The sequence below is a fragment of the Bombina bombina genome, chromosome 3 (assembly GCF_027579735.1).
Source record: "Bombina bombina isolate aBomBom1 chromosome 3, aBomBom1.pri, whole genome shotgun sequence".
Classification (NCBI taxonomy): domain Eukaryota; kingdom Metazoa; phylum Chordata; class Amphibia; order Anura; family Bombinatoridae; genus Bombina; species Bombina bombina.
The window spans coordinates 483,640,267-483,665,889 of NC_069501.1; the positions used below are offsets into that span (position 1 = coordinate 483,640,267).

The 25,623-nt window shown below is 33.9% G+C and overlaps 1 protein-coding gene across 1 annotated transcript in view; it reads right to left on the bottom strand.

Annotated features, from left to right (window-relative positions):
• Positions 1-21,896: 21,896 nt before the first annotated feature.
• LHX1 (LIM homeobox 1) overlaps positions 21,897-25,623 on the bottom strand; it is a 12,622-nt gene continuing 8,895 nt past the window's right edge. The window contains exons 4-5 of the mRNA XM_053704722.1: positions 24,972-25,137; positions 21,897-22,270 (exon numbers count right to left, since the gene is read on the bottom strand). Of these exons, the coding sequence (XP_053560697.1) occupies positions 21,897-22,270; positions 24,972-25,137 (540 nt within the window). The remainder of the gene's footprint in view (positions 22,271-24,971; positions 25,138-25,623) is intronic.

The window sequence follows — 25,623 nt, forward strand, 5'->3', positions numbered from 1 at the left end:
TAAGCCTTAAAAGCTAATTTTCATACATTTTTTACTCTGCAGTTGGTAAAGAAAGCAATTGTAAACACATTAAGGGAAAAACTATTTTACAGTATACTGTCCCTTTAAGGTTGGAGGAAAGGAGATTTAATCTCCTGCAACGGAAACGTTTTTTCACTGTAAGAGCAATAAAATTGTGGAACTCATTACCAAAGGAGGTAGTGAATGCCAATATCATAGATACATTTAAAAATAGTCTGGATAAATTTCTGTATATAAACAAAATTAATGGATTTGATTGCTAGTATTAAATGGGTCACATTTTAAATGGGGTTATTTAAGCTTAACTGGAGCTTTTTGTAAGTATTTTAGATTTGTATAGGTTGAACTTGATGGACTTCAGTCTTTTTTCAACCTTATCTACTATGTATGTTATGTAAAAACACTCTTTTTTAATTTTAAATGAGCTGTAGATTTTTTTTCTGAGAAATTTCCAAATTTAATTTGCCAGCCCCCTGTATCATGTGACCGCCATCAGCCAATCACAGGCTCATATACATATACACATGCTCAGTAGGTGCTGGTGCCTTAGTACATATATATAAAGGCTGTGCACAATTTCATAATGCAAGTAAATTGGAAATTCTCTTAAAAACGCATGCTCTATATGAATCATGAAAGTTCAATTTTGACTTTAGTTTCTCTTTAAAGCAACAGAAAACCTCAACATTTTTTTTCATGATTCGGATAGGACATAATTTCAAATAACTTTCCAATTTACTTCTATTATCAAATTTGCTTCATTCTCTTGTTATCCTTTGCTGAAGGAACAGCATTGCACTACTGGCAACTAGCTGAACACATCTAGTTAGCCAAACACAAGAAATAAATGTGTGCAGGCACCAATCAGCAACTAGCTCCCACTAGTGTAGGATATGTACATATTCTTTTTCAACAAGGGATACCAAGAGAACAAAGCACAGTTGAATAGAAGTTAATTTAAAAGTTTCTTAAAATTACGTGCTCTATCTTAATCATGCAAGTTTAATTTTGACTTTTCCATGCTTTTAAGTCTCCAGTATTTTTAAAAATATGTTGCTGGACAGCAAGCTGAAATAGTGGGATGTTCAGTTAAATACAGGGCATCTGACAACCATTTTCATGTATAGGAGAACAGGCAGGATCACTTACATTTATACATAAATCACATCATATCTTATGTACACACATATACATGTGTCAGTGTCTAAGATATTTGGGAATGTCTTGTGCTTTTTTTTTTATCCATTTGTGTCTTTATATCAATAATACTTACATGTTGTTGTTAGAGGTACTTTAGTTAAAATATTATTTCTGGGGTACTTTAGGTAATAAAATTCACTGCTAATAATGTTGGGGGATATAGGGGTAAGCCACATATTACACTATTGCATGTCAGCTCCTTTACCTGTATTCAGCCAATGTGATTGATAGAAATTCTAGAGTGAGTGAATGGTTTCTTCAGAACCAGTGATGCAGGAATGTCCCTGTTCTATGCCCTTGAAGTGATATTTCTATTTCATGCTTAAGGCCATATGGAAGAAATCTTATTAAGTACATACAAAATCACAATAGAGGGAGCTAAGGATCCAACGTTGATCTTAAAGGGACAGTCTACTCCAGAATTGTTATTGTTTAAAATATAGATAATCCCTTTATTATTCATTCCCCAGTTTTGCATAACCAACACTGTTATAGTAATATACTTTTTACCTCTGTGATTACCTTGTATCTAAGACTCTGCAGACTGCCCACTTATTTCAGTTCTTTTGATAGACTTGCATTTTAGACACTCTGTGCTGACTCCTAGGTAAGTCCATGGAAATGAGCACAATGGTATGTATATCACGGACATGAACTAGCGCTGTCTACCTGTAAAAACTGTAAAAATGCCCTGAGATAAGAGGCGACCTTCAAGGGCTTAGGAATTAGCATATAAGCCTACCTACCTAGATTTAGCTTTCAACAAAGAATTTAATGAAAAACGTAAATTTCAAAGTTGTTTAAAATTGCATGCCTTATCGGAATCATGAAAGTTTAATTTTGTCTAGACTGTCCCTTTTAGAATAAACAGCCACCATAGCCCTATTACCGAGGGACCACCAATTTAAAGGACATCCAACAGCACACTTTTTAAAGGGCCATTACACACTCATTTTTTCTTTGCATAAATGTTTTGTAGATGATCTATTTATATAGCCCATAAAGTTTGTTTTTTCTTTTAAAAAATGTATAATTTTGCTTATTTTTAAAAAACATTGCTCTGATTTTCAGACTCCTAACCAAGCCCCAAAGTTTCATTTGAATACCGTCAGCTACCTTCTCCAGCTTGCTCCTGTTTGTGTAAAGGGTCTTTTCATATGCAAAAGAAGGGGGAGTGCCTTTTTTCCCACTTGCAGTGGGCTTTCCAACTACCTTTTCAACAGAGCTAAACTGAAAGCTTCTAAGTACGTTTTTAAACCATTTTATACTGGATTTTTATATCAGTATCTGTGCATCTTATTATTTATAGTAGTGTCTATTACATGCAGTTATATGAAAATGAGTGTATACTGTCCCTTTAATTAACCAGTGATGGAAAAGAGGATCATGGTTAATGGATCATTGTCAAGGTAGTAGCTTACATATACTAGTATGATCTGTGTCATACAGGTGCAATCTCATATATATGAGATATTTTATGAGAGATTAATAATAATTGAAAAAAATGATAAACCATAATTGTTTAATCAAAGGCCCGTAGGCCACAATGTTGTCTTATATTGCTTATCTGACTCATCAGCCATTTGCAACATAAATGTGTGACCTTCCAAATGACTTTAAAAAAGTAGGATTAGATTATTATTTATTTATTTTTAAATATATTTTTTATTGAGATTACAGAGAGTTACAATAACATAATTTGTCCATTTACAATGACAGATAATGCACATGTATGTGTAGAATAAACAGTTGGTATGTTACAAGATAATCTATATAATAAGTTTGGGAGCTTAAGAAAAATATGCCAGTAAATAGTAAATAACTAGGTAGGATAGCACTTGCTGAAAATCCCTTCATGCATGGTGGTGTATGATCACTTATGAAAATACTCAAAACATAGCTATTGGTCAATAAATGAGAGAGTAAATGGACTATTCTTAATGAAATCTCTTTTTTGGTGGAGTGAAAGTTTAGATTGAGATAGTAAATATAAAGGAGAAATTATTGGGAAATCAGCAGACGAGAGCCGCTCGGAAATTAAGAGGGGGGGGGGGGTGCGTGTCTAAGGGATTTAAAAAAAATGTTATGGCAAGTATAATTGGGCTAATTAACAAGCATATATCTTTTAGGGTCTACATAAAACTAGAGAGGTGTATAGGAAAAAGGCTAACGCACATCAGAGGGGTATTCCCAAGCAAATTTACATTGTAGGGGGTGTACAGAACCATATATTATTATCTTGAGTATCAGCTATATATCATCTATACGTAACAAGATGAGTCATTGCCTGTAAAATGGCAACATTAAATGATTCAGATGGATGAGCAGCCTAAGCATCCATTAATGTGAAAAAAGTTAGAGCATACATTCCCCAGTAAATAAAGTGCCTGAAACCGCTGCAAATACAAAGACAGGGGACTAAGTACAGTTAATGTTCACTTTTATGTTGGATGTAAGGTATAGGATGATCTCAGGGATGTCATCAGTAACTAAATGTTTAACTTAGGATAGAAAACTAGCATATAGTAATATTCGTATTGTAATGGGACACTTATGCAGTAGCTTGTGAAAACACATATTTCGATCACATCAACAGTTATGTTGGTATTCTCTTCCAAACGTTTGAATAAAGGTGGTGTATATCCTGCGCAAAGAACAGGTGGGGAAGGGGGGGGGGGGATGCCTCTAGCTCTCCTCGATGGGTACCCTAGCGTGCCCAATGTGTAAAAGATATATGCAAGGTAGAGGTGAGCGCCAATAGAAGGCTGAGGGTAGGGTGGGGAACGCTAAAATAGGCTAAAATTAGCTGATAGAATGTAAAATTAAAAATTACAAATTTTTTTATTCCATACAATAATTATAATAATAAAAAAGAACAATATACACTGATAGTTGTTCATGGATCCATGTTACAAATGGTAGCAAATTACAGTGTTAGGTAAAATACAATACAATATAATAATAAAAACAATTGTAAAATACTGATAAATTCAGTGGCTGATGATATAGCCTTTTATGCTGAGTATCTGTTAAATGATTAACACCTTGGTTGAGTCCAGTAAGTGTAAGATGCTCCTGGTAGATAGTGTAGGGTTAATTGTAATCCAATATTGTGCAGCGAGAAAAAAGTAGCAAGATTTGGGTGTGATCAGTGTCCAATACAACAATTTAGAAAAAAGTGGTAGAAAAAATGTGTGTTCACTCTATGTGATGAAAAAAATGATGATAAAAAATGATGAAATCCTCCAAAAAAATGTTATAAAAAAATGAAAAAAGGTGAAAAAAGGATAAAATAGGATAAAAAAATAGTGTCAATTTCGAAATCCGAAGTGATGTTGGTGATGTCAGTGCAAATCAATCAATCAGTGGTTCAGTATTGATGCAATGTTTTGAAAAAATAAGATTATGCAAAAAGAAAAAATCCTGAAAAAAAGAAAACAAACAATACTCTAATATATGCAATCTGTACAATAGATATATCAGTATTATGCTTACTCAGATCTGTCCGACGCGTTTCGGCCATATACCTCTGGCCTTTATCAAGACCCTTGATAAAGGCCAGAGGTATATGGCCGAAACGCGTCGACAGATCTGAGTAAGCATAATACTGATATATCTATTGTACAGATTGCATATATTAGAGTATTGTTTGTTTTCTTTTTTTCAGGATTTTTTCTTTTTGCATAATCTTATTTTTCAAAACATTGCATCAATACTGAACCACTGATTGATTGATTTGCACTGACATCACCAACATCACTTCGGATTTCGAAATTGACACTATTTTTTTTATCCTATTTTATCCTTTTTCACCTTTTTTCATTTTTTTATAACATTTTTTTGGAGGGATTTCATCATTTTTTATCATCATTTTTTCATCACATAGAGTGAACACACATTTTTTCTACCACTTTTTTCTAAATTGTTGTATTGGACACTGATCACACCCAAATCTTGCTACTTTTTTCTCCTGCACAATATTGGATTACAATTAACCCTACACTATCTACCAGGAGCATCTTACACTTACTGGACTCAACCAAGGTGTTAATCATTTAACAGATACTCAGCATAAAAGGCTATATCATCAGCCACTGAATTTATCAGTATTTACAATTGTTTTTATTATTATATTGTATTGTATTTTACCTAACACTGTAATTTGCTACCATTTGTAACATGGATCCATGAACAACTATCAGTGTATATTGTTCTTTTTTATTATTATAATTATTGTATGGAATAAAAAAATTTGTAATTTTTAATTTTACATTCTATCAGCTAATTTTAGCCTATTTTAGCGTTCCCCACCCTACCCTCAGCCTTCTATTGGCGCTCACCTCTACCTTGCATATTTCTCTTCCAAAAGTGTCAGGTACAATGACAACGATGAGATTGTGTTCATATCTACTAGTAATATAAATAGAGTGTAATAGCAAACAGATAGACAGTCTAGATTGTAAGTAGATGTTCTTGGGTAAGGTTTCGTATCCATCTAATCATACAATGTAATAAGAACCTCTCTAACTTAAACTACATAGTGTTCGTGGTGAACAGTTTTATTGGTATATATAGGGAAGCCGTCAGCTCTAGGTTGTAACTGCTAGGGGGTGTTATGTTGAACGCTTCCAATGGGGGTGAGTGAAGTGTAACATAGCCCCTGATATAGTCAATAGAGAGCTTTCTTATTATCTATTAGGTACCTCTAAACTTCAAATAGAAGCATGAGGCAAGTTAAGGGTGAGTTGTTATCTGTTTGTAGGGAGCCCTGTAAATAAATGTATGGACACCTATGCAAGTTTGGGCTACTCTGTATGCGCAGACTCCATCAATGAGACTATAGAGCTGATAGAATATCAAGCGCGATGGTATGCCTGCGTAGCTATCTCATCCTACCGTGTAGGTTAGGGTGTATAGTATATTGTATCAGTATGACATAAACTCTGAACCTCAAAAATATAGCCCCTTAAACAACATAGGCATATATATTCCACTAAACAGTAACATAATTGAGCCCAACAAAGTAAATATATAGGAGCCCAAGGGTATCTGAAAAACACACAAACCTTGTAAGTTCAAACATCTCTAAATAGACAAGATATAGCAAACTATCAGCTTATAGTCTGACCACCTAGGAAGGACAGCAAAGTCAGCTGTAGAAGTTAAGAGGAGGTACAAATTATGTCAACCAGACTAATTAATTCCTTCAATAAGTTTAGTGCAGTGTGATTCACATGAGACTGTATGCTGTTAATGATATTATAGGCTATTATATAGTATAAACCCCATCATATCTAACACCTTATACTGTCCAAAACATCTAATCTACCTAAATGATATGCAAAAGACTTGTGAGTGAGCACATAATGAGGGCCTGGTAATAATCTGTTAACAAGTATAGATTAGGGTACAAGGATAAAGGATATATATCTCCCTGCCTCAGTTCTAAGATAATAGGTAATGGGGTGGAGTTAGGAACAATGTAAAACAATACAATTATATCAGTTAGGTTGTGATATGGGAGCAAGTATAATAAAAACAAAAAAATATCAACAGACCTGTAGGGTATCCACATTAAGTACCATATTGGTTTGAGGCTTATGGTGATGTGAGTCTAGAGACCCTTATCATTGGATTGAAATAAGTGGGAGTTGATGCCATAAGGCCATTAGCGCAAAAACACAATTCTGTGTTAAGTATGGATTGAACTATGACCTAGCTATAAGCTTATATGAAATTAAAATCAGGGAAAAAGGTACTGAGATAGTAGATGTTAGGGTGGCGTTAGATAAAGCCTAGTGCAGGACTGTTGCAGCAGGTGAGTTATAGGTAAATAAAGGAGCATATATGTATATAAAACTTAACCTTATAGACATATGAGGTATGGCACTAGAGACAAGTAATATATCCATCAAGAACAGTGCAAGTTTAAGTCCTATGGTGTAGGGGACTTAGTAACACTTGTCTCTCTGGTTACAGGGATAGTTGCTGTGTACAAAAGGGAGTGTTGTAGGGGCCATTGATACAGTCTCTGACACTTTTGGCCGCACTTTAAAAATTTAACCGATGCCAGTTCTCATCAGGCACTCGCCACGGGAGAGAAATAGGAGGCCTCCCAGGGGCCGGCGTGTTGCAGAGCAGGTAGACCTTATTTTAAACAATGTAGGAGATAGAGTGGCGCTTACGATCTTGTGAGCCAGTCCCCTCATGAAACCCTCCATCCGAGTAGGGGTATCTGTGTACTTCGCAGGTGCTACAGGCACTGGCTTCAGGATAGCAGTTCCATAGAGAGCGGAGACAGATGCATCGCTGGAAGGGGATATTGTTGCTGGTATATCAGTTCCCAGGGTCAGGCTCTAAGGCGGGTGCGATATCTTCCCGGTCTAGAGATATGCAGTGGAGGAGTGAGCTGAAGTAGGTATCCATTCGGACCTCCAGAGCAGCAAGTGCGTCCATGATCTCCCTGTCCATCCTCTTCAGTTGTAGGTCCGGTAGCTTGATTCTATTGCTGACAATATATTCGTCGTTCACATCAGTAGTAAAAGAGGCAGTTAACCCAGATAACCTGAAGGGAGGTTGTAATCACAAGTAGAGGCCTCTGATAGAGGTCTGAATTGGGCAAATCAGCTCCCGAGTTTACCAGTGAGAAGGGCTTGATATCTTTTAGATCAACTAGTAGTATAGGAGCTAAAACAATTATTTTTGTGGTTAGATGTCAAGGTATCCATGAGATATTCGATAGATTAGTGCAGAAAAATCAGGAGCTTCATATTTTGCGACTTGTCATGGCCGAGTCTTAGCCACGCCCCCGGATTAGATTATTTTAAATGACAAATGTAGTTGGTCAAAAATCATGCACTCCACAAAGATCCAACAATAGTTAAAAAAAAAAATCCCTATATGGACTTTGTTAGAGGCTCAACATAATCCAACTGATTTGATCATTTTTGTAGTTCTGGACATTAGGTGTAGACATTGGTATATCACAGTGACATTTAACAGTGGCACCCCTGATGTTCAACTAGACTGCGGGGTGCCTAAGCATCATGGGAAATGCAGTTTCAAGACATCTGGTGTGCCAAGGTTAGATGTCACTTGGTATCAGTTGAATTACAAATCACTTACTTAAAGGGACAGTAAAGTCAAAATTAAAAAAATGTTTATGATTCAGATAGGGCATGCAATTTTAAACAGCTTTCCAATTTGCTTCTATTATCAAATTTTCTTTGTTCTTTTGGTATTCTTTGTTGAAGACTAAACCTAGGTAGACTGAATGGAGCTCGGGGACGTTTACATGTCTATAGTAGTCTATGGCAGCAGTGTTTGTAACTGTGTATAACAATGCTTTAAAGGGATACTGTAACCAAAATTTTTCTTTCGTGATTCAGATTGAGCATGAAATTTTAAGCAACTTTCTAATTTACTCCTATTATAAAATTTTCTTCATTCTCTTGGTATCTTTACTTGAAATGCAAGAATGTAAGTTTAGATGCCGGCCCATTTTTGGTGAACAACCTGGGTTGTCCTTGCTGATTGGTGGATAAATTCATCAATTGAGTAAATTAGAAAGTTGCTTAAAATTGCATGCTCTATCTGAATTACAAAAGAAAATTTTTGGGTTCAGTGTCCCTTTAAACAATGTTGCCAGATGTCTTAAGGCACATGCATACTCCTGAGCTCACATAGGATTACTCTTTAACAAAGGATACCAAGGAACTAAGAAACATTCATAATAAAAGTAAATTAGAAAATTGTTTAAAATCCCTTGTTATATCCAATCAATTTAAAGTGACAGTCTACAATAGAATTTTTATTGTTTTAAGATATAGATAATCCCTTTATTACCCATTCCCCAGTTTTGCACAACCAACAGAGTTATATTAATATACTTTTTACCTCTGTGATTACCTTGTAAGCATCTTCTGAAAGCCCCCTGATCACATGACTTTGTATTTATTATCCATTGACTTGCATTTAGTACTGTGTTGTGCTAAATCTTAAATAACTCCTCAGGCATGAGCACAATGTCATCTATATGACCCTGTTGTGAAAAGCAGATAAAAAAAAATTGTGATAAGAGGCTGTCTATAGTGGCATTGAAACAGGCAGAAGTTTAAATGTTATAAAGTATATTAATATATAAATGTTGGTTGTGCATGGCTGGGGAATGGGTAGTAAAGGTGTTATCTATCTTTTTAACAATTTTAGTGTAGACTGTCCCTTTAAGTTCAATTTTGACTTTACTGTTCCTTTAAGACATTGTGATTTCACAAGTTGGCACTTTCAGGATAACCAAATTGATATACATCTACCAAAATGTACTTGAACCAGCTTGGTCATTAAAAGTCAGTTGTACTAAGTGATGTTGCAACTGACTTCTGCGTAAACCCTGCAGTTCTACCCACATATGAAAATCCAAATTCATTGTATAATTCAATCAATAAAAGCATATTATTCAGTCACTCAAAGGTTATTGATCCAGACAAATGTGCTTCTCCTGTGAGGCTACTCAACCAAAGCTCTTCAAAGAATTAAATAAATAAGTGTTTTTTTTATTATAACACATGTGCCTCCCATGAGACAGCCTCAACCAGGACACTGTTGGTGATAATTACACTCTCCATATAACTAATTATAATAACCATTAAGACATACTGTGTCCTTTTCCTTTAAGGCTGAACTATTTTTGGTAAATGTTTTAGCCAATCATGGGCCAGATTATAAGTGGCACGCTATTTAACGCTTTTGCAAACACCGCTGCAAGTAAACTTGTAACTTGTAGTTGAAAGTAAATTGTTTTTCACTCTAACTTCAGGACTTCGGATGTGCGCTGAAAAAAAAACACTTAACGCTTGCGCACTAACCCAACACTGCGTTAGACCTACAGCCTTAAACCCGAAGGTAGTTATTTATATTTTACATTACAATGTTCTTGACATAGAAGAAAATATTTTTATTTTTAAATATATATTTCTATATATCTATCTATCTTGTAAAATGTACTGTATATCTATACGACTACAGATATAGACATATGTGAATATATATTTAGACAAACAAAGAAGATTTTCTACTATGTGAAGAACATGGGAATGTAAAATATTTACAGTAAATAACGCACAGTAAAACACATTATTAAATATTAAAATTGAATAGATATGATTTTTCCTGTTTTAAGGTATTTCAGTTGAAAGGGCTTCAAAGTGTGTGTATAAATATATATATATATATATATATATATATATATATATATATATATATATATATATATATATGTATATGTGTGTGTGTGCGCAATATAGACCTTTCCATCAAAAAACCTGGTCATATACCTTTTAATCATTATAAAAAAATATATTACTATTTCTATAAACACATTTTTTATCAGATAGTGTATATTTGAGTTTAATACTTTATTTTAAAGTATTTATGTTGTGTTTGGAGCTTATTTTTTTGGTAACTCTTACTCTTTATCTTCACTAGCGCTAACCCGACCCACAAAAATTTTGTTTGCTCTTAAAGGGACACTGAACCCAATTTTGTTTCTTACATAGAGCAGGCAATTTTAAGCAACTTTCTAATTTACTCCTATTATCAATTTTTCTTCGTTCTCTTGCTATCTTTCTTTGAAAAAGAAAGTCCAGGACCTTGGACAGCACTTGTTTATTGGTGGATGAATTTATCCACCAATCAGCAAGAACAACCCAGGTTGTTCACCAAAATGGGCCGGCATCTAAACTTACATTCTTGCTTTTTAAATAAAGATACCAAGAGAATGAAGAACATTTGCTAATAGGAGTAAATTAGAAAGTTGCTTAAAATTGCATGCTCTATCTGAATCACAAAAGAAAAAAAATGGGTTCAGTGTCCCTTTAACCCTTTGGCTGCTAAGCCATTTCCCACCTGGGTGCTAACATTTTTTTTTTTTAATTATTTAAAACATTTTTTTTTTACTTTTTAAATTTTTCTTACAGACCCCCAATACTTACACTGTTGGAAAGGTTAAGCGATGGGTCTTGGGGGTCTTGGGGGTCTGTAGCTGCTTAGATACCTGAGATACAGGCTTCTAAGCAGCATGCCCCCTCCTCCTATAATTAACATTGTTGCGCGGTGACGTCATCACATTATTGCGCGTGATGTCACCGCGCATCACGTGAAGCCTCGGGGATGCCTGTCACTCTAAAGGCACGATCGCCGGGTTAGGAGCAGTAAGGAGCCCCCAGATCTCCCTCAAGATGGGAGAGTGCTCATGAAGGCTCTGAGCCGTGATTAGCACCAGAGTGAGAAACTCTGTGACGGCTCAGAGCCGTCATTAGCACTCAAAGGGTTAAGTGAACACATCACTTTTAAGTTCTATTACGCGCACAAGTTAGCACGGGTGCGATATTGGTAATCGCAACCTGCGGTAACAATAGCAAACCACTTGTAATATTGCCAAATGTGTACTTAAAGACCTGTTAAATACAGTATCATTGGATAATCAATAAATGCATAAGAAAAAGACAATGGCATAACTCTTACTTTGAATTTTAAATGAGCAGCATATTTTTTTCTGAAGTTTCCTTTAATTTTCCTGCGCTCTGTATCATGTCACAACCATTAGAAAATTACAGACTAATATCTGTATACATGTGAGCTCGTGCACATGCTCAGTAGGAGCTGGTGCCACTGAAAGTGAGCATCATGTAAAAAGATTGTGTGTAATTTCATAATATTAGTAAGTTGAAAGTTTTTTTTTTTAATTACATGCTTTATCAGAATAAAATAATTTATTCTTTACTATCCCTTTAAAGTTGTATTTTGAGTTTTCCTTTGAGCGTGGTCTATTTCAGTGTTTCTCAACCGTGGTCCTCCAGTACCCCCAACAGAACAGGTTTTCATTATAGCTGAAAAAAAACCAGAATGATTCCAGCCTCCAATATTGATAAAAGACCTTTATTTTTCCATGCAGGGTCCCAGAAAAAACATACAACGTTTCAGGCCTGTACTAGGCCCCTATTCACATGACTAAGGGTGTAGTACAGGCCTGAAACGTTGTATGTTTTTTCTGGGACCCTGCATGGAAAGATAAATGTATTTTATCAATATTGGAGGCTAGAATCATTCTGTTTTTTGATGTACAAGGGGACCTGGCAAGTCTAGTATTCCGTGCCCCTCTACAAAGGATAAGTGTGCTGTTTTCCACATCTGTTGGAATTTCATTATAGCTGAACCAGTGCACAGGTGAAGTAATCAGCTGATCAGTAACCATGGTTACTAACCTGATCTCACCCATCAGCTGATTATTTCACCTGTACACTGGCTCCGCGATTGAGAAACACTGATCTATTTGACCGACGCGCTCAGGCTTTACTAATACCTATAGAGTTGTAGTTTTCACCTGTGTAATGGTTTTAAATATTTGAATAAAGTTTTTTTTTTAAAATATTTTATAAAGTACGATGCTGCTGATTTTGTCTTCTGGTTTTGTTTTTAGTGATTAGTCTACTATTTTATTTTCAGGTCAGCTGTATTACCCGACTTTAAAGAAATAGATACTGAACTATTTTACCTGTGAGTAAAATAAAAACAGGGCTGGAATGGGAAATCAGACTGGCCCTGAAAATGTTTAAAGATTGGTCCCAGCCCCTGGCCCTGCTTTCATCACCCTACCTTATCTAGGGCCACTTTTCTGTTGCCACAGGTTCCCACACCCTCGCTAGGAGCAGAGCAGCCTTGAAGAAATGGGCTATGCATGCACACAAGGCTCGATCTGTGACCTCCCTGATCAAGGATGTGACAGCGCCCCACCAGCCTACTGAGAAAAGTCCCGGTATCCTTGCGGACAATCAGTCAGGCACTGAATAAAAATGCTATGAACAGGTGGGATTAGAGTTCCCTAGAAAGAAATGCTTATTTAGCACTCTTTGCCCAGACTGATCGTTGAGGCAAAGAAAATCTTTAAAATTAAACTTTATTTGAACACTTAAAAGATGGGTGAACACAAACAAATTAAAAATCCCTATCCAGAGTAAATGGGATGTGAGAGTAACAGTGAGACCTGATGATTGCTTATCTGGCCTTTATTGTATAAATATGCTATCAGGACTCACTGGTTATCAAAAAAAGAGTCTCCACATATGGGGTGGCAAATGAAAGGTGAGCTATATAATAAGTTTCAATTTCATAATCCTCTAAGACAGTGGTTGACGAATATGTTCAACAATTATGAGCCAGTAAGAATATTTAGGAGCCAGGCATATTTTTAGGAGCCAGTTGGATTTATATATAGATATATGGATAATAACCCAAAAAGTTAGGAGCCAGGGCTAAAATTCTAGTAGCCAGTGGCTCCCAGGCTCCTGGGTTTGTCGAGCCCTGCTCTAAGATGTTTGGAATTGTGTCATATACTTTCCAGTTCTATGTGCATGTAAAGTGTGATCAACAGTGCTTGTTAATTCTCAGGCGATACCTAAAGTTATCGTTAATGCATATGAACTGGGTATGTTCAGATTATGTATCTGTTCAGGTGGATAGGATTTGGTTTAAAAATAATGACTAAATTGTTACACTTGAATGTGTTTGTTTATATTGTTTCAGTTGTTACTGACTGCAATAAATACTTGGCAGTGTTTCAACTAGTTATTGGTATACTTCATTTGTTGGTAGGTTACATTTGTTACGCTTTGCTCTTTAGCGTATTTATATATGAATTGTCACGTTATGAGTCCTTATACTGCGGGACAACGACCTATCCCAGCAGTTGATACACTTTAATATATTGTCAGATATTTTGTCTTTACTAGTTGTCAGTGTGCTTCATTTATTGATGGATTATACTTGTTGCGCTGTTACTCTTTGACGTGTTTGTGTGTGAATTGGCAAGTTGTGAATCCTTATACTGAGGGATGGCGCTATATCTGAACAGTTGGTACACTTGAGTAAATTTGTCAGCTATTTTATCGTTGCACTTATCAATGACTGCTGTAAATAATAAACAGTATTGCCACTGACTGTTAGTGTACTTCTCTTATTGTTTGGTTATACTGTTGTAACGCTCTATCATCTTACATATAAATTAGCAAATTCTGATATTGCAGAATGTCGCTCTGCCTGAGCAACTGATATCTAGTTGATCATATATTATTAAAAGCGTACTTTTATCAACTTTATTATATATAATTGCGCTTCCCTTTTGTAATCGTTTTACGTGAAAAAGGTTTCTTTAAGCGTTCTTATTTATGCCAATGTACCTGTTGTCTAGGCATGCATTCAAACAGTATAATGCTAATTTACTTTTTCCAAGTACAACTATTGCTTCATTTATCAGTTTGTATAGTTAAGTTAAAGGGCCATTATACACTCATTTTTTCTTTGCATAAATGTTTTGTAGATGATCTATTTATAAAGCCCATAAAGTTTTTTTTTTAAATAACTGTATAGTTTTGCTTATTTTTAAAAAACATTGCTCTGATTTTCAGACTCCTAACCAAGCCCCAAAGCTTTATGTGAATATGCTCGACTACCTACTCCAGCTTGCTCCTGTTTGTGTAAAGGGTCTTTTCATATGCAAAAGAAGGGGGAGGGGGGAGTGTCTTATTTGCCACTTGCAGTGGGCTTTCCAACTGCCTTTTCAACAGAGCCAAACTGGCAGCTTCTAAGTAAGTTTTTAAACAGTTTTATACTGGATTTTTATATCAGTATCTGTGCATCTTATTATTTATAGTAGTGTCTATTACATGCAGTTATATGAAAATGAGTGTATACTGTCCCTTTAATCCTGTCCTCCTTCTATATAAGCCAAACCTTTAGGTTCTGAGATAGGTTAAATTATTTACAGCACCACTGTATCAGTAGATGGCTCTCCCCATATCTGGAACTTAAATTTTGGAATATATTGAGTTATCATATAGTTGAACACCCATTTGACTCGGATAGATACTACTTTAAAATAACAACAACATATGGGACCCCATCGTCCCACACAACCCCCCTAGGGGGGGTTCAAAATGAAGTGTTCAAATTAAAATGCTAGCGCCACTCCTCACGAGGAAATACTAAACTGATACTGATATGTCAAGTATCTTGTGAATTAAGATATCAGAGGAGTCTGCCTTTATAGCGCCCTTGCCATCACGTGTGGAGTATACTGAATAAAAATGCATTGGTGTCCCTCTACTGAAAAGGATTTTAACACTCCTACAATTTTATTTATGTTAGTGACATAAAACAAGTTGTAAAATGATATACTTTGTTATACTCTTTTTCACAGAAATATTGTCCTTTCTTTTATTTAAAAGGATATGAAACTCAAACATTTTTTTGTGTGATTCAGACAGAGCTTGCAATTTAAAAAAAAAAAATCCAATTTACTTCTATTATTAAATTTGCTTAGTTCCCATGTTATTCTGTGTTGAAGAGATACCTAGGTAGGCATCTGGTGCACTACATGGTAGGAAATAGTGCTGCTATCTAGTGCTCGTACAAATGGATAACATTATTGCAAAACTGCTGCCATATAGTGTTCCAGACAAGTACAAGCTCCTTATGTCCCTGCTTTTCAGCAAAGGATACCAAGGGGCCCATTTATCAAGCTCCGTGTGGAGCTTGAGGGCCCGTGTTTCTGGCGAGCCCTTAGAAACACCAGTTATAAAGCAGCAGTCTAAAGACCGCTGCTCCATAACCTGTCCGCCTGCTCTGAGGAGGTGGACAGACATCGCCGCAATTCAACCCGATGGAATGCGATCGGGTTGATTGACACCCCCCTGCTAGTGGCCGATTGGCCGCGAATCTGCAGGGGGCGGCTTTGCATCAGCAGTTCACAAGAGCTGCTGGTGCAATGCTGATTTTTTTTTCATTTACAAGTTATTGATAAACTAGATTTTTCTATACCAATTATACCTTGGCATACACCAAAATATTAGAAAACATAAGGCAATAAGGTTTCCAAAAATACAACTCCAGATAAGTTCAAAATACCATAAAAGCCAAAATTAAACTTTTATGGTTCAGATAAAGTATGCAATTTTAAGAGACTTTCCATTTACTTCTGTTATCGAGTTTACTTTGTACTCTCGGTATCCTTTGTTAAAAAGCATACCTAGGTAGGTTTAGTGTAGTAATTCGCTCCTGGGAGTTAGTACATATCACAAGCCTGATGATCTAAAGCTCTCCACTTTGGCAAGATTATCTAAGAAATGTTGCCAGTACTGTGAAGTCCCTCATAGAGAGACACATTTTAGCTTCAGAGCAATATTGAGTTATGGACATGAAGGAGACTAGCATACACTACAATTTAATGTTTAAAAACCTCTGGAGCTAACTTAAAATGGACACTCAAATCAAAATGAGACTTTCATGATTCAGATAGAGTAGCAATTTTAAACAAACTTCCAATTTACTCCCATTAACAAAATGTACACAGTCTTTTTATATTTACACTTTTTGAGCAACCAGCTCCTACTGAGCATGTGCAAGACTTCACAGAACATACGTATATGCATTTGTGATTGGCTGATGACTGTCACATGATACAGGGGGGAGTGGAAATAGACATAACTTTGAAATGTATGAGAAACAAATCTACTACTCATTTGAAGTTCAGACTAAATGCTATTGCGTTGTCTTGTTATCATGCATTTGTTGATTATTCAAATCTACTGTATTTACTAGTCCTTTAAAGGGACTTGAAACCCATTCTTTTACTTTCATCATTCAGACAGAGCTTACAATTTTAAACAACTTTCCAATTTACTTCAATCATCAAATTGTCTTCATTCTCTTGCTAGCTGAACACATCAGGTACGCCAATGACAAGAGGAATATATGTGCAGCCACCAATAAGCAGCTAGCTCTCAGTAGTGCGCTGCTGCTTCTGAGCCTACCTAGGTATACTCTTCAACATGAAATACAATGAGAACAAAGCAAATTTGATAATAGAAGAAAATTGGAAAGTTGTTTAAAATGTTATACTCTGTCTTAAATGGACACTGAACCCAATTTTTTTCTTTCGTGATTCAGATAGAGCATGCAATTTTAATCAACTTTCTAATTAAATCCTATTATAATTTTTTCTTCATTCTCTTGGTATGTTTATTTGAAAAGCAAGAATGTAAGTTTAGATGCCTGCCCATTTTTGGTGAACAACCTGGGTTGTCCTTGCTGATTGGACAGCACAAATAAACAAGTGCTGTCCATGGTTCTGAACATAAAATTTGCTTGGCTCTTTAGCTTAGATGCCTTCTTTTTCAAATAAAGATAGCAAGAGAAAGAAGAAAAATTGATAATAGAAGTAAATTAGAAAGTAGCTTAAAATTGCAGGCTCTATCTGAATCATGAAAGGAAATAAAACTGGGTTCAGTGTCCCTTTAATCATAAAAAAATACCTCTGTTTCACATCCCTTTAAACTGTGTGTTGAATCCCTTTGAATCATTTAACAGATACAAGCAACAGTGGAATCATAAAATGCTCTCTTCTTGCACTATGTCCCTTTACAGAGAATTTAAACTAACTACATGATCCAAGTAAAAAAATACTTTATTGTTCTTATTATTGTATTAATTTTAAGAGGGCAGAAGATGATTTTATTATTATTGTTATTATTATTGTTTTTATTATTATTAATTGTATTTATTTATTTTTATTTTTGTTGTTGCTATTTAAGTTTATTTAGGATGTTTTGTACAGATCTTCAACAATTCAAGTTATGCTAATAGAATTTCCCAAACCTCTATTTTATTTGTTTTTGCTATGAAGTTCATGTATATATACTATATATATATATATATATATATATATATATATATATATATATATATATATATATATAAACAATAATTGAAAGGCCCTTTAAAAAGCGAACAATTCAATCTAAAATATTATCATTGGCTGATCGGGACAGCATAGCATAGCTATATATTATTAGAGGGATAAACCTTTACAAGCTTAAAAAACAATTTTTCAAAATAAAATGTGTTTTTAAAATTCTCTATTTTAGAGTTCTTTTTTAAATGCAATAAAGAAAAATACCCCCTTTATTTCAATCAGGAAAAATGTTATAACGATTCTAGATAAATATTTTAATCTTTTCTTTTCTAGGTACTATTTTAGTCTCCTCTCTCAAATCTTAAATAAACCAAAGTATTTTCATATATGTACTGATATATATATATATATATATATATATATATATATATAGCTCTGTAAATGTGTCAGTATAGCCACTGCTTGTACTCTGCTAAAACAGTGATTTAAGGTATTTTGCTTTTTTGCTTCTGTGTTCTTTTTGCTGAATGATCTACAGGGCACTACAATTTATTTCACGAGCAAACCATTTAGGGAAGAAATCTATGTGAAACAAATAAGTAATAAAATCAGAAAATTCAGACATGCACCTTATAAAGGGTTAAAGCTCATTCCCAGACCACTGTGTTTATATCCTTATTCCAGCCTTGCTGTCTGATTTGCTTTTATATTTTAGCATCAAAAAATCGTCTGGAAAAGGTATGGAGGAAATGTAATTTGCTCAACGAAAAGCAAGACATCACTGAGGCTGCAGGCTGGCTGCTTCAGTGCTGCCTATTGTCCTACAGAGGGCAGAGGTAGATCATTAATTAGCACTTGCTCCCTCCAACACACATGATGCTTTACGACTTCAGACCTGGTCTCTTCAAAGCAAAGAGGAGGGGAAGGCTCTGAAATATTATGATGCACAGCCAGGGGCCAAAGTGTAATGCAAGCAATGTTCACAAGTGTGATGGGCTTATTTTGTGGCAGACTGGCTGCTCTGAGTCCAGGCTCCCCCCCCCCCCCCCAAAAAAAAAGCAGTGTTACTGTTACCATTCATTTGTGTGCAAAATTCAGGATTGTCAAACATTTAAAGCAATGCACATGGGCAATTTAATTAACAGGCCTCAAACTCTCATTTGCAAACATTTTTTACAGTATAACTGCATGTGTGCATCTAGCTAGCTAGTTGCATAGATATATATATATATATATATATATATATATATATATACTTGACAGACAGACAGACAGACAGATAGATAGATAGATAGATAGATAAAGATATATCTATCTATATATCTATCTGTCTGTCTAATTTATCTATCTATCTATCTATCTATCTGTCTGTCTAATCTGATCGAATCTATCTAATCTATATATCTATCTATCTATCAATCTAATCTTATTTATTTATCTATCTATCTATCTATCTATCTATCTATCTATCTATCTATCTATCTATCTATCTATCTACACATATGCAGGAATGTGTGTGTGATCCAAAGACGTTACAGTCTTTGTATCTCTCTATAACAATCCCAACAAAAACAATTCCATTTACAAAAACAAGTCCTTTTTACTCGGTACAGCCAAAAGGTACATTTATATTCTGCACGGTAACAAGACAGCTTGGATTTCCCTTTTTGTGTTCTAGTAGAGTTATAAATTCTAAATGTATTTACTTTATTTCATGTTTTAACTTCAATTATACAGAAAAGAAAACAAAGAGCTCATTGTTTAAATGGTGTGTTGTGTAGTAATAATTTATGTATACTCCTTATTAAAAAAAAACTATTCTAATAGTTTAATGAAAACCCCACTAATCTGAACAGTCATTAAAAGGGTGAGTATTGAGACGGTTGATTAATCAAGATACCACCTATAAAATTAATTTTTGTAATAAAAATACATTTTCCTACAATGGGCCCTTGCAGTTGAATTACTGAAAGCAGATTGACCTTGAGTCTAAATTAAGTAATATAATATGCAAAATATATTTACATCCTATTTAAAAAAAAATATTAAGAGAACGAGAATTTTACACTCACATGTAATATTGTTTCCCGTTTAATATTTTCTGTTTAGGATTGGTGTTAGATAAAACAAACTTTGTATTTATAAAAACCCTCTTTATTTAATTTATTGACATATATCTACAAAATTGCCTATTTTTTAAAAATATATATAATAATGAAATAAATAAGTAAACTTCTCATTTTGCTACATTTGAAGAATTATTTAGCTTTTAAAAGGGTGATTGACCATAAATAGTACATGCTACTGAAATTAAGTCATCTGATTTAAAAATGTAAAGTTGTGTATGTGAGCGTGGGTGTTTGTATTAAAAAAATATTTTAGAAATATCAATGTAAAATCCACCTTTGATTTAATTTCCAAATTTAAAAATGTAATTTTGTCGTAATTTTAAGTATGCAAACATGTTAGTATTCACATTTTAATTGTTATACTAACTTGCAAGTTATCACCAAAATCCCATTGGTAATTTGTTTCAGGTTTTAAATATCAGATGAAATACAATTTAGTTAAACATCAGATTTTCTATTTTTATTAAAAATTCACAAATTTATCAACATGTTTCCTTTCATACAGTGAATGGTCTAATATGCACTGGAGGTCACACAAGTTTAGGTTTGTATATAACAATTAGAAGACATATGAGAAATTTAATGTATAAAGAAAACAAATTAGCAGCTCTAAACTGCATATTTGACCATAAAATTTAAATAGTTTGGACTTTTTTTTTCTTTAAGGACACAAAAATAAAACCTGTGTGGGTCAATTATTCATATTAACAATTCAATGAAGGTTCGTAGGACTAAAAAGTGTAACAAATATGTATTCAACCTTGTAACACATTTTAAACACCTTTTTATAGGTTGACTGGTGCAAAATGCACCTTACAATATTTTGTGCTATTAGTTAATTTATTTGGCACCTCACATATAATGTTCAATTAATTTCTCCTCTTCTGTAAACATTTTAACAAACTAACACAGTGAACCAAAAGCCATGATATTTTTGTCCAGTTACATCCACAGAAAAAAATAAATATATATATATATATAATAAAAACTAAGAAAGAAAAAAAAAAAATGAATTATTTTGGTTGATTGCTCAAAATTTTAGTTTTTGAACAGAGGTTCTTTTTCTAAAACTGGATTATTACTAAAACATTAGTCTCCTGAATTCAACATCATACGTAAACAGATGACTGCTTTAGTTCAATAGTCTTATACTATTAGTGAAGGTAGAATATATTTCAAGTCTGTCTAGTTTTTATAGAGGTCTCACAGCTGACCTTCATAATGAGGAAATATTTATTTGTGGTGAGTAGCTTTGTGAAGGTAGACTAGTTGATACTGAGGGCTTTACATTGTGTTTGTTATTTTGGCAAATAATTGTGTCCCACCTGAATCGCAGCAGACTTACATTTTATATGCTAATAACGTTTGTGTTCAGTTTTATTCTCTGAGAATCAGGAAACTGACATACAAATTCAAAATTGCTTGGGTCTTACAAAGTCCTTGCTAGTTAGTACCTTTGTGTTCTCCATGAATGATGACGTTGGTTCAAACTGTGACTTGTGTACCATCCAATTATTGTCAACATTATCCTGGCACGTACAGCTTCACCAGTCTGTGTTTGCCATGGTACAAAATATGTTACTTTTTCATGTATCCAACCATTTTATGGCATTTTACCCACGTTGAGTAGTCCAAACCCAAACAGGTTTACTGTCTTCGGCCAGAATATAGTTTTGTTTCCATTAATTTAGCAGTTCTGTACACTATAAATGTTATTAGAAGAAATCTATAGGTGGTCATTTTTTTAACACCCAGTCTTGCAGTTTCTTAAAGTTTGTTTTTGTATATTTTTGTTCTTAAAGCTACCACACAGCAGTTTCATTCATCTCTGGATGTGACAAATGATTGCTATAAGATGCTCCATTTACAGATAACGAAGAAAAGGGAGGACTTTGCCCAAACACCTCTGCAGACATTGAGTGCAAAGAGCCTGGTAGGTTGGGTTCCGGGCTTGGAGAGTCTCCTGGGGGGTGGGACATAATGTCAGTGAAGCGCTGAGCTTCACTAGAAGGGTGGTGTCCAGGGAGCGGATGGTCCATTGCACCTAGTGGAGTTCCAGCTGGTCCTGATGATGGTACAAAGGGCAGATCTACAGGCGTCTGGGCTTGAGATGAAGGGGGTCCTTGAGGGAAAAAGTCATAGTTGCTTCCTGGGCCATAGTATTCGCTTTGATAATCTATAAAACAATCGAAACGTGTTACAGTATAATATAAAGTTGCTTTAAAGAAATTACAAAAATAAATGAGACAGCATTCACTATAAAAAAATCCCTTGGTTGAGTTAGTCACCTTATCTCTTTAATATTTGTATTTAGACCACCAAGGAGGGGTTCAGCATAGAGAAAATAGGCTAACTCTGTCTGACAGAGCCCCTTTCATTGTTGACAACTGAATAATGCAAACTGGTTGTGTTCTTGGTTGCACTCCCTCTGCTAGAATAAATTAACTTTAATCAATTGCAATGTGCTGAATTAGCTATAAACAGGGTATATTTCCAAGAAAATGTACAAAGTCATCCAACCAATGAACAAAGCCACTTCCTGGGTGTTCAGTTTTACATACACATATAAATAAAATCTCTGAAACGTTTATCAACTAAGGATAAGTAATGACTGCTACCTGGAGAGAATAGGTCATACCTTTGACACTAAAATAATGTGAATAATATGTATTTCAAATGAAAAAAAAAAAAACAAAGGAAAAAAATAATTAAAATTCTAATAAACAATAAAAAATAATATTATATTAAAGGAAAAGTTCCCCTTGAATAACAGCCGGAGTTTGGGTCAGAAGTATCAATTTAATTATTAGCATTATTAGCACTAATACTTCTAAGTGTGAATATTTCTTTAAGGACGCAGTGCTGCGTGTGTCTGTATATATATATATATATATATATATATATATATATATATATATATCGATAGATAAATAAATAGATAGATAGATAGGTTTAGAAATCAAAATACTTTGTTGTTTATTTAACAGTTCTCTTCAAGATCTCTCCAAAGTAAACTCGCTTTGATTTTTGCAAGTTTAAGATTGGTTTTATAAAAATATTTTTTTATTTGAGTTAATGACAATGTAAAAAAATCAGTTATCAAGAATTACATCTGAGCAAACAGCACTTTTGAAATGCCGTTAGGGTTACTTATTTACTAGTAACTTCGCTAAACATTAACATGCACTTTCAAATATAAAAACCAAAGGATTTACTGTGTTTTCCTGGTAAGTGTATGATAGCATTTCTAAAGAATGAAATATAACAATTGTGGTATTGTAGAAAAATTGCCTATAATAAATTTAAAAAGTACTGTCCCCCACAAATATAGAATATTTAGAAATGTATATAGTGGCAAACTTTATTCTGCTTGAAAAGTGTATCACCTACTTCATCTGCAAAAATACCCATATAATATTTATAATACTATTCTTTCTGCAAAAATACCTATGGACATTGGTATAAAAATGTTAACATTTACAACTGGACCATAATACATCATGTATGTCATGAATAGGATGTGCATTACACACTTCTGACACACACAAACAAGCATTAATATGAGTCACACATACACACAAGTTAATTTAATGCAAATAGTTATGCACTGACATAATATAATGAGGAAAGCCACACCTATCTCAATAAACAACACATACCAGCAAAAATCACATACATGTATATTACAGCATGATTATAAAACAGACAAAACAAAGACATAAAATACAGTCACACCTCTCATGTAGAAATACACTAGAAGTACATAGTACCACCTATAAGCATATATGTACATTTTACTGAGACACAGACTATATAGTAACAAACTTAAACACATTTACATTACAATAGACTGCAAGTCCAAATACATATTTCATACAACAGGAATTTGATACTACTGGAATGCAGAAGATATGTTGTAAATCAGGCGCTCAAAGATATAAAAATGCTTCAGAGACATACACAGTTTAAATCACATAAATGGCCTGTATTGAAATGTATATAAATAAATTCATAGCACACATCACTGAGAAAAAATGCACATACAGACTATGCAAAGCTCTCAAGCACACACTATAATGGTCAATATGAGCCATTTAAACTGTATGAATATTTTAGCAGCTTGTCTGATATATTTAAGAAGCATTTTTTTTAACTTTATTTAACTGTACAATAAACTTGAACTTGCTGCAGAGAACAAGGCTTAATACATATGCATTAGGCTAACTGAGTTGTTGTACTGTGCTCCAACAGATAGGGAAAAGTTTAATAATATTATAATTCTATGACTGAGCCTCTGTACATAAACAAAATTAAAATTCTGATACTTGCAGGGTGAAGTTTAACTGAATATATTCCTTCATATTGTATAAGCCAATTGGTTATGTGTAAATGATTTTATTTTTTAGCGTCATGTCATTTGTCTACTAAGCACTAATATAAAAATTAAATAATTTACACTATTAAAGAATACAATTTATTAAAGTCACGTGTCTATCTATCTATCTATCTATCTATCTATCTATATCTATCTATCTATCTATCTATCTATCACACAAGATGCAAAAGGTATTATAAAGTGTCAGCATTGAAGATACATATATATATATATATATATATATATATATATATATATATATATATATATATATATATATATATATATGTGTATATATATACACACACACACACACACACATATATATATATATATATACATATATATATATATATATATACATATATAAATATATATATTCAAATAAAAAAGACAATGTATATATAGGAAACTATTAACTACCTCTATAAATATGACATTCATTATTCACAGTCATTGGTCTCCTTTCATTCATTATTATATAAAATGACTTCACGTTTACCTCCATAGAAGGAGAAAGGTCCATTAGGAATGAGTTCCCCTGGCTCCAGCCTGTCCACCAGTGGCCTCATCCTGCGTGGGCTCCTGAAGAATGCGTGTCTGCGGGCACCCAGGGCACTCAACTGTTTCATCCTCCTCTCTTTAGAACGACGGTTTTGAAACCAAACCTGTAACACAATATTCAATTAGATAAATATATATATATAAAAGTCAAATTTAAAAAGTGTAAATTTCACTGCTAGTAATCTAGACAGATAACTCAAAGCAATACTTTGTATCTGTTATGTTATTATCTATGTTAAGATTTATAAAGTATAATTTATTAAAACATAGCGTTTCCAAAACAAACTAATAGAAATTAGTGTATTTATTAACAAATCAAGAACGCCTCAATCTATGAAACCGTACTTATTTTTAACTATTTTTTCCAAAATTTGAAAACTTTTCTTATATAATAGCAAAAATGATTAAATAGGAAGATGTGTGTGAGTGAATCTATCATCTATCTTTGTATCTATATATGTATCTTTCTATGTGTCTATGTATCTATATATCTATCTGTCTATCTAATCATTTAATACTATCTGTTTTCTGAATATTTTTCAATGTATTTGCAGCCTCTTCAATGTAAGGAAGATAACTGAATTTAAATA